General features: G+C 54.7%; 1 protein-coding gene across 1 annotated transcript in view; it reads right to left on the bottom strand.

Annotated features, from left to right (window-relative positions):
* Positions 1 to 2: 2 nt before the first annotated feature.
* Positions 3 to 10,254, bottom strand: part of Slc5a10 (solute carrier family 5 member 10) — a 47,877-nt gene continuing 37,625 nt past the window's right edge. Inside the window, exons 10-15 of the mRNA XM_038325682.1 lie at positions 5,450 to 5,557; positions 3,511 to 3,661; positions 1,089 to 1,257; positions 786 to 1,001; positions 510 to 567; positions 3 to 397 (exon numbers count right to left, since the gene is read on the bottom strand). Of these exons, the coding sequence (XP_038181610.1) occupies positions 291 to 397; positions 510 to 567; positions 786 to 1,001; positions 1,089 to 1,257; positions 3,511 to 3,661; positions 5,450 to 5,557 (809 nt within the window). The 3' untranslated portion in view covers positions 3 to 290. The remainder of the gene's footprint in view (positions 398 to 509; positions 568 to 785; positions 1,002 to 1,088; positions 1,258 to 3,510; positions 3,662 to 5,449; positions 5,558 to 10,254) is intronic.

Genomic DNA, 10,254 nt, shown 5'->3' with positions numbered 1-10,254 from the left:
TCTGACTTCTCTTTTTTGTATTTATTTTTGTTTTTACATCCAGACCATGGTTTCCCCTTCCTCCTCTCAGTCCCCCGCCCCCCAACATATCTGACTCCTTTAGTGTTGTTTTTGAAAGGTCTCCCCACCATATTTTCAGAGCTGCAGTTCCGCTGGCTCAGCCAGACACTTGGTACTGACCTACTGTAGAGCTGTAGACATAGTCTGTTTCCTTGGGCCTCCATGTCCAGCCTAGGAAGGAGGGCGGCCCTGAGGACTGAAGCACCCACATTCCCACTGGGGTGGCAGCATCAGGCAAAGTAGGCATAGAAGAAGATGTTGACGCACATAAGGAAGATGGCGTTGAAATTGCACACGCGGGTCCAGAACGCGCGTTTCTGGGGTGTCCGGCCATCGCCTACAGGAGGTTGAGGTAGGTCAGTGAGGGATACAGGCTACACTTGGGTGTCCATACCTCCAGCCCCAGCGTGGTGGTGGGATGAGGAGCAGTCCCAGGGGTATCCACTTACCTGCTTTGGTTCCTAAGGACGGGTCCAGAACCAGAGTCCACCAGGTTAGGTTTTCTATCTGCAGGGAAGAGGTGTGGCGAGACAGAGGGGCCCCGGAAAGCAGCCGGTCAGTTACAGAAAGAAGCTTCAAACAAAGACAGAGGTCTGGGCCAGGAAGGGTTAGGAGTCAAAGGTGGGAATGTCTGGAATCAGAGAGGGGCACAGAGACAGGAATCCATCAGTCAGGTCAGGAATGGGGCCTGTGGTGACTGGGGTCAGGGAACAGGACTGCCTCACCTGGCTGTGCTGAGGGGGCGGGCTCAGTAGGCTTCCAGCGGCCACGACCGCACAGGTGAGGAGGAAGAGGGCCACGGCAAAGTGCAAGTAGTGTACACTGCGGAGGAGGGCTGGCCTGGAGTCTGCCTGGCCGCAGGGGGGTTCCGGGTACAGGAATTCCAGGACCAGCCTCAGGGCACCCACCAGCAGCCCGGCCATTAGGCCCCAAAAGGCCCCCTGGGAAAAGGAGAGACAGAGGAAGACCTCAAAGGACTCGTGGGGCACCCTTAAGGGGAACCCACCAGACCTGTCTTGGCTACCCACCTGCTCATTGGCCCTCCTCCAGAAAATGCCCAGGACGAAGATGGCGGTGACAGGGGGCGCCAACGAGCTGGTCACCGACTGCATGTAGATGAAGAGCTGTCCACTGTTGGAGCCCTGCAGGACTGGGATCCAGGCCACGCTCACGCCTATGAGCACCACGATGACCAACCTGCGGGCGGCCAGCCCTGCCTCAGCTTTGAACTTTTCTTTGTCCCCAAGACCTGCCTCTGGTTCCCTCTGCCCATTTCAGCGCAAGCCACCAGGGACCAGGCCCTCCTGCTCCATCTCCTGCCGTGGCTCCCTGCGGCCCATGAGGCCAGTTACTCAACCCTGCCCTTGCCTTCTCTGCTCCGTGTGCCCCCTTCTGCAAGCACGCACGTGCCTGTGTCCCAGGGTTTTCCTGATCTCGCTAGGCTTTTGGGAGTCGGTGAATATCACAGTGGCCCTCACACCTGGGGCCAGCCTAGTGGGATTTAGAACACCTGCGGAAACTGCACAATCCCAGCCAGCATACTCTGGTCTCTTAACCCTAAACATTGGGCGGGTGACACCCCGCCTCCCACCTATCCGCTGCCGGCGGGCGCTCTGCTCCTCCCCCAAGGCCTTGCTGGAAGCTTTCCAGGCTTTGGGGCTGTCGTTGCAAACAGATCCACTGTCCTAAGCCCAAAGGAACCCAGGGGCATTGTGGGTCTGGGGGCTTCAGGGGGGAGCCTGGAAACTCAGAGGTTGAGTCACCCTGACAGGGCTGTAATCACACCCGGCCGAGTCCTCTCCCCTCTCACTCAGGGGTATGGTGGGCGAGGCCGGTGGCCGGCGCCGTGCAAGACCGACTGACTGGCTGTGTGCAGAAGGGTGGGTCCTTCCCCCACCTTCCCTCTTTGCTTCAGGCCAGGCCCCGGGAAGAGGGTGGCAGAAAGAGGAGGTGCCGCTTTGATTGAGGCTAATTAACCCTTAGACTGGAGCACAGCTGGGCGCGGCCTCTTCAAAGCCTGGCGGTCTCCACCGACACGCCCCGCACCCCCCAGCCGGAGGGCCTAGCAGCTCCTGAACTTCAATCTTTACGTTGCCGGCCTTCGGTTCAAGCCGGGGCCCCTGGATGAGGAGGAGGTTGCCTCTTCCTAAAACAACCTCCAGGGGGTGCGCACACAGCCAATCTCATGAGTGTCTGGCATAGTGTGCGGTGTGTGTGTGTGTGTGTGTGTGTGTGTGTGTGTTGGGGGGGGGGCTCTGAGTCCTCCTAATTGCTCAGCAGGACATAGAACTCCAAGGGAAGAAACAGATGGGGCAGCTGCGAGGGAAGTAAAGGAGTGGGGCAGGGTCCTGAGCATCACTGTTGGCCTGCAGTCCCAGCTTGCCTGGTGGCCTAGGACAGCTCTCTGGCTTAGAATGAGGCCAGCCAGGAAGAGCCAGTTTCTGGGAGGCCAGAGGGCCACAGGCCAAGGTTGCTAGGGCTACTGGAGTCCTAGGCCAGAGAGTGGGGCATGGAGATGCACAGACCCAGGTAGGGCCTGGAAGGTGGGAGTCTGAAGGGCTTCTTTCAAGGAAAAAGCTATCTCAGACGGACAGGCCTCTGGTCACACTGCAGCTACAGAGAGGCAGGAGCAAACAGGTGGTCAGGTGTCATATGACCAGGTCTGATAGGTCAGAACCTGAACTGCTAGAGAGGCCAAAGGCTCCCTTCCTGCAGATGAGCTCATGACACCCCGGCTCCCAGGCATGTCCCAACAGGGTTCTTCTCACAGAAGCTGGCTGCTTTGCATCACCGGAACAAGTGCTGGGAGAGCCCCTGCCCCAGGCTCCAGGAGGAAGACTGCAGTCAGCCCTTGTTAGTGAGCAGGGAGCAGGCACTCTAGGAGGAAGACCACTCTCCACTGCCCTGGCCAGTCCCTCCCAGGCTCACAGTCAAGCACAAGGGTAGGACAGAAATGTCCCACAGGGAGGCTCATTTTGACATATTATGGCCCGACAGTGAGAGAGGGATCTGGTAGTGGTCTGGGACGCGGTGGGGAGTGCTCACTCTTTGTGGGGGAGAATCTGGAGCGCTACCCAGAGGACAGAGCTCAGGCTGAGCACTGGGTGGAGGAAACAGCGGGTCCTCAGCCGGCCCAGGGTGTTGGAAGCCTGAGACTAGGGGCATCATTGTGGTCTGGGTGTGGCCAGTTTGAGGATTAGCTCTGGGATTCCAGGGTAGCCAGAGCAAACCTGAAGGCTCAGAAAGATCTTTGGTGTAGTTGGGGAAGCAGAGTTGACTCCAGGTGAAGGAGTCAGCTCAGGAAGGACAAGTGGACCCCAGATATTCTGGCCGCTTCCCTTCTTTCTCTGCTTAGCAAATTCCTATGCATCCTTCAAACCCCAAATCTGGTGAGGACTCCCCAGGTAGGTGGTGCTGCAGAAGCCCCGCCATGCCCCAGCCGCCCCATACCGGCCCACCAGGAGCAGCTCCCGCTCTCCTGCGCCCGGCCGCAACCGCCTCCAGATGTCCATGGTGAAGAGCGTGCTGCTGCTATTAAAGATGGAGGTCAGCGATGACATGAGCGCAGCCATCATCACGGCGATCATCAGCCCTCGAAGACCTGCGGGCAGAGCGAGGGGGGGGGCACTGTGACTCCGCCTGAAGACCTGCAGGCAGAGCCGGGCCCCCACTGTGACCCTGCCCGGCTGGGTGGGAGGGAGACAAGTGAGCAGAACTCTTAAAGGGCAGCCTGTGGCCCTGCTGTGGAGTAATTACCCACATGGCAGGGCTGTTTTCAGCCCTGGTGTCTACCGTCTGTGGAGCCCGAGCTGACAAAGCATTTTCCCCGCCCTATACAACTGCCTGAGAGTGAGAAGCCCAGGAGAGCCTCAGGTACCACGGCAGAATGATGGGGATTGGGGTGGGGAGAGGCGGGTGGCAAGCATGGGACCCTTTGCAGCAGCCTAGTCTCTGGAACTCCTTGGCACGCCACTTCCTGTACACAGCAAGTCCCAGCAGGCATGGTGGAGCCCTTCTTGACTCTGGGAGAGAGCCTTTGTGGAGGTGAGGGCATGAGAAACCCACCCTATTTTCTGTGAGTGAAAGGTCCCCAGCCAGGCAAGGCAACATTTTGGGAATTCGGGGCTCCAAAGGGCCCAAAGGACTCCGTGCTGTGGTGCTTTAGTTTGGTCACCTCCTGTGACTCCTCCCCTCTGCCTTCCAGAGAGGTGTTGATACAGCCTGACCTCAACTCTGTAGCGTGACTTCTAGGCATCCCATGACCTGCTTTGTTTACTTCTCAGGAATGTGAATTAAGTCATGGTTCCCCCAAATATTTATCTACCCTCCTTGGTGCTTGGAAAGTGGTTGACTTGTTGCTCATTGTACCCATTTCTCAGACAGGGAGCTCAAGGCCTAGAAAGGGCTGGCGGCCCAACAAGGTCTGTCAGTGTTAGGCTGAGTCCTTAGCTCAGTATGGAGGGGGAGGCACAGCCTGAGGTGGGAGTCCACGGTGTGGTCAGGCCCTGTCTCTGTCATGTCATTAGGCTTAATCCTGGCCACAACCCTCAGGTTGGGTAGACTCATTATCCCCAATTTGGTACACAAGGGTACCAGGCTCTAAGCAGGGAAGAGGTGTGCTCCAAATAACTCCACTGGCACATGGACATCTGGGCTTGGCTCTGTGGGAAGGAAGGCGGGAGGCAGGGAAGAGCCTCGACTTCCAGATGAGTCTAGATTGCAGGGCTCATGGAGCTGGCTTAGGGTGGAACTTCCCCCAGCCCTGGAGCAGGACTCCTGATCTCAAAGGAGTAAGCAGTGGACTTCAGTTTGCATGACATCCTCAGCCTCAGTTTCCCCATATGAGAAGGTATTAATAAAAAGGTGAAGACAAGGCAGTAGGTAGCCTTTCTCCAGAGGTGATACACATGGTCAGGTCTGTAGTAGCTGGCATGCCTGCGGCCTTAGCAAGGTCACCTCACCTGTCTAGGGCTTTCTCTTTTTTTAGATTAATTTATTTATGCAATATGTATATCTGCTTGCATGAGTTTATATGTATCACATGTGTGTGCAGGAGCCCTGAGAAGCCAGTATATGGGTTCAGATTCACTGGGATTGGAGTTACAAGTGAGCCACCATATGGGTACTGGAAACCAAACCCAGGTTCTCTGCAAGAGCAGCAAGTGCTTTTAACCACTAAGATATCTCTCCAACCCCAAATTTCCCATCTTTAGATGGAGATGAGCCCAGCTAAGCAGTCTGGGGAGAAAAAAGAACTGACATATGTATGGGAAGCCTGGCTTTTACTTACGGTCACTTCTGTCTGGCTGTTCTGATGGCACAGGGACTCATACAAAACAGTCCCCACAATTCCAATCCTCAGACACCTGTATATGACATAGGGACTTACCTATGGGCATCAGCTCCATGACCAGCTTTGGGTAGGCAATGTTGGAGCAGCCAATCTCAGCCCCACAGGCCCTCAGACACTCAGATGGTACCACACAGCCCACATCATCTGTGAAAAATAATACCTGGGCATCACATACACGCATACACCAGACTAGCCTGAGCTGCTTGCTTGGCGGCCCCTCTGACTCCTTACCTCAGTTTCCCAGAGCTATTCCTTGGGGCTCTGGCCCCTGTTATCGTCCCTGCCACTGCCTCCATCACTGGCCCTCATCTGATTGTTTCCTGCTCCCAGATCCAAGCCAGGGGCTACTGGCGGTGTGTCCTACCTGTGACCCTGTGCCAGTGCTTGTCGCTTCTACACCTGCCCACCCATTGGTGGTCTCGACCACCCTCTTGAAGGTGGGAAGTAGAATCAGGAGAGGGGAGGCCTGTACCCGGCCTTCCTGCCTCCCCCCAGTAGCACGTCACAAGTAACAGCCTGTTGGGTGGCGGCTGGTCCCATAACCTCTGTCTAGCACCCCAGCAACCAGGACTGTCTTACTTGCTTGTGCTTTTTTGCACACGCCCAGCACTGGGACGGCTCCGTGTCTCTGGAGGCACAGGCCCTCCTCCCTTGTGTGCTATTGACACCCATGGCCGCCTTTGCTTATCCCCTGCTCCTCCTCTGAGGTTCCTGACTGCCCCTACCTGTCCACCTGCCTAGAACTCCTGAGGTCCAGATCAGTTCCTGTTGCTTGTTTACCATGCCACCTTCCTCACCAGCTCTGGAGCACCCCAAGGGCAGACACCAGTTTGAATCATCCCTAGTTCCTGGCATCGCCCAGCCCAGGGCTGGGCCCAGAGGAGACAGTCTGAACTTTTGCTGAATGAAGGAATGAGTAAGTGAGAGGAGGGAGGAGGACAGAAGGACAGAGGAGGAGAAGGGAGAAAGGTTCCCAGGAAGAGCCCCACGCAGTTCAGGTACTTTCTCCCACCTCCTCTCCCAGGGGGTTTACAGTCCTGGGGAAGACACACAGACAAACCCAGAACAGAGCCTGGGACTCTGGCAGGCTCCTGAGATCTCATGGGCCTGAGTCTTAAAGACGATTTGCATCCTGGGCCCAGCCCTGCCAGTTCTGCCACTGGAGGACCCAACCCTCCTGGGAGGCAGGTACAGCATCCCAACACATAATGACTCTTAAAGCCAGGTGAGGGATCCCCCAAATTCACCGTGCCTCACCCAGACTCCTCACCCAAACTGAGTTCAGCCCTGGACACCTGAGTCTGGGCAGCAGCAGAGGCCAGGGGGCTCCTACCTGGCTCTGTCTTTTCCAGGGCCAGGTGTCATACCCAAGCCTGGTACCACCTCTCTCTATCTCACACCCTACTTCGCCATGATCAGTGCCAAGTCCAGCCTGGTTCCTAGTGACAGGATTTCACCTCCTCACCACCCCTTCTGCCCGTGGCCTGTTCTGCTCACCATCCCCGTATTCCACAGAGGGTCACAAGGCTCAGACTGTGCCAAACCTTGACCCTTTGGCCACCTTCATTCCCCCGCGCCTCCGCCCCCACCCCCCACAGGCGGCACCCAGGCTTTTGTGGGCATCTTTGAGCCTTTGTATCTGCTGTTCCCTTTCCTTGGAACGCCCCTCCCTCCTCATAAACCCAAGGAATTTAAACTCATTCTTCTGATCTCATGGATGTTTGGCTTCCCCAGGTCTGGTAGCAATATCCTCCTCAGCACCAATAACCTTCCAACTTCTGTCAGCCCTGCTCCCCACCAAGGTTGTGGGGTCCCTGGGAGACTCCTGGGTTTCAATCATGCCTAGCATAGCCAACATATGGCAAATACTGGCCAATTTTGTTGACCAACTGAACGGCCCTCTCCTAAGGGAGCTGCCAGGCACACTGCCTTGAAGGGCAGTTAAGGTCCTCACGACATCCCAGCAGGCACATTCGCCCATCTCTGGGAGCCAGCTCAGAGGCTGTTTGGCTAGTAAGTGCTGGAAACAGGCATGTCGGCCCCAGTTGGAAACCGGTTTCCCCAGACCCTTGCTGTATGATGCAGAGTGATCCTTTAATGTCTCTGAGGTTGTTTCCTCTTGTACAGGACAAAAACTTAACCTCAACTCAACCATCAAACCTTATGTAAACTTAGCTCAAAATGGATCGTGGATTTTAATGCAGACTATTAACAAGTGATTGAACTTTGGGGAGCAGGTCAAAAGTGATATTACACCAAAAGCATGGTCTGTGACAGGAAAAACTGATGAAGTGTCACTATCAAAATGCACAACTTCTGCTCGGTGAGGACAGAGAGACTGCAGACTGGAAGGGACCACACACCCTCCACACGCCAGACAAAGACTGTATCTACAGTACATAAAGAGCGCTAGAAACTCAGCAACAGAAAGGAATCTATCAAGAAATGGGAAACGCTACAAGCAGAACCCCACTGAGGACATACACATGGCAAACAGACACCTGAGACGTTCAATGGCTGCCCTGGCTAGTTTTATGCCAACTTGACTTAAGTCAGAACCATGTGAGGAGGTCAGGCTGTAGGTAAGCCTGCATGGCATTTTCTTAAATAGTGATTGATGTGGGCGGGCTCAGTCCAGTGTGGGTGGTGCCATTCTGGGCTGGTGGGCTTGGGTTCTGAAAGAGAGCAGGACTGAGAAAGTCCTGGAGAGCAAGACAGTACACAGCACTTTCTCGTGGCCTCTGCTTCAGTTCCTGCTTCCAGGTTCTGGCCTTGAGTTCCTGCCCTGACTTTCCTGGAGCATAGACTGCTACCTGGAAGTATAAGGAAAATAAACCCTTTCTTCCCCATGTTTCATCAGAGCAGTAGGAACCCTAAGACATCAACAATAGTCATCACGAGTACAGTTTATAGCATAGTAAGACCACTGAGGCCAAGCAGTGGTGGCGCACACCTTTAATCTCAGCATTTGGGAGGCAGAGGCAGGTGGATCTCTGTGAGTTCGAGGTCAGCCTGGTCTACAGAGCTAGTTCTAGGACAGCTGGGGCAACACAGAGAAACCCTGTCTCAGAAGAAGAAAAAAAAAGCCTATTGAGCTGTAGAGTGCTTGCATGAAAGGCTAGGTAGGCTCCATCCCCTGCCACTGCAAAATGAATAAATAATAAATAAATAATAAGCACACCAAAATACTATACAATTATGCAAATGGATGAGCATATGTTAGCCAGATGGGAGACATTCACCTTGTTGGTGGGGCTAGGAGATGGTCCAGAGCTCTAGGCTGCACCCTGGAAGTTTGCTAATGACACTGTCATCTTCACAGGACCAAGAGAGAGAAAATGGCAGCCAGGGTTAGGGTGAGAACCTGAATGCCTACTTCTAATGAGTAAGGTCTCTGCAGTGGTACAATTCTGCTATTCCAGGCTGGCCTCAAGCCTGCAATTCTCCTGCCCCAGCATCCCAAGTCCTGGGACTATCAACATGCACTACCCTGTACATCTTAATGGTAACGGCTGTTACACAAATCTATACATATGACAATACTGTATACCCTCCCAACACACACATAGACACACACAGAGAGACACACACACACAGCACTAATGAGATCTGATGCAGTTTTGTGGATGGCACCAGAGACTCTCCTGGCTAAGACAGTTATGTCATGATATACCACTGTGGGAAGTGGTTAAAGGTACCCAAAACTTCCCTGTTCACTTTTTACAACTTCTTGTGACTTGACCAAGAGTGAGGGAGATAAAGAGCCTTCCAGCCTGGAGGCCAGGTTCCTTAACGAAACCAGTAACTCTACAATGATAAGAACAAGAGGACAAACTGAGAACCAGTACAGTTTTGCTGGGAGTCCAAGACGCACACCCCTGCCTCTCTAGGCTCCTTGGGAATGGGAGGGGAGGGGTGATTCAGGTAGGCTAGAGGGGAAAGGTATGGAAAGGAGCAGGTGTGGAAACACAGTGTTTGGCTGGGCGGTGGTGGCGCACACTTTTAATCCCAGCACTCGGGAGGCAGAGACAGGCTGATCTCTGTGAGTTCGAGGCCAGCCTGGTCTACAAGAGCTAGTTCCAGGACAGGCTCCAAAGCTTCACAGAGAAACCCTGTCTCGAAAAACAAACAAACAAACCAAACCAAAACAACAAAACCCAGTGTTCACAGGTATAAGTCCTGCTGTGGATGAGGGACCAAAGGTTGGGGTGCAGGGCTTGGGCCTGGCGATCAATGAGGAGACCCTGTGTACTAACTAGACTTGAGGGGCATCAGAAGCAGGGCAAGGAGGGCTTCCAGGCTAATGGACAGTGGTGATGTGTGTGTGTGGGGGGGGGGGGGTACAAGGATGCTATGAGACATCTCAGTCAGACAAGACCAGGGTCCACTGGGATTCAAACCAGCTCCATCCTGGCCAAGAGCTGGTGGATGGTTGGGAAGACAAGGCAGGATTGGCCTGGTGCCCTGCAGCTAAAAGCTTCAGGAAAGGAGCCGTTTGTCTGCAGGGTTTATTGAGTTTTGCCAATTTGCACCTGACACCCTGCCCTCAGATGGGAACCCAACGTTCTCCATTGCTGGGGGACACTTAGCCAAGAGCTGGGTCTGAGCACAGCCTGGTCCTGTTCACCCTTCCCTGCCGCAGGGTTTAGGCACGTGCTGTGCTCCAGGTCATGACAGGTGGGTATGTCAGCTCTGTGGACATCATAAGTGTGGAAGCAGTTGGAGGGAGAGGGGCCACAGTCCATGACCCAACCCTCTCTCCTCAATTGGACAGCTGAGCATCCCACTTGCGAGAAGACAGAACTGGGCCAGGGCTGTATCAGGATTGCCAGCAAAACTGG

Source organism: Arvicola amphibius, chromosome 4, assembly GCF_903992535.2.
Source record: "Arvicola amphibius chromosome 4, mArvAmp1.2, whole genome shotgun sequence".
In the NCBI taxonomy this organism is placed as follows: Eukaryota; Metazoa; Chordata; class Mammalia; order Rodentia; family Cricetidae; genus Arvicola; species Arvicola amphibius.
Note: the sequence above shows the minus strand (reverse complement) of the source record. Positions and strands in the feature narration are given on the sequence as shown.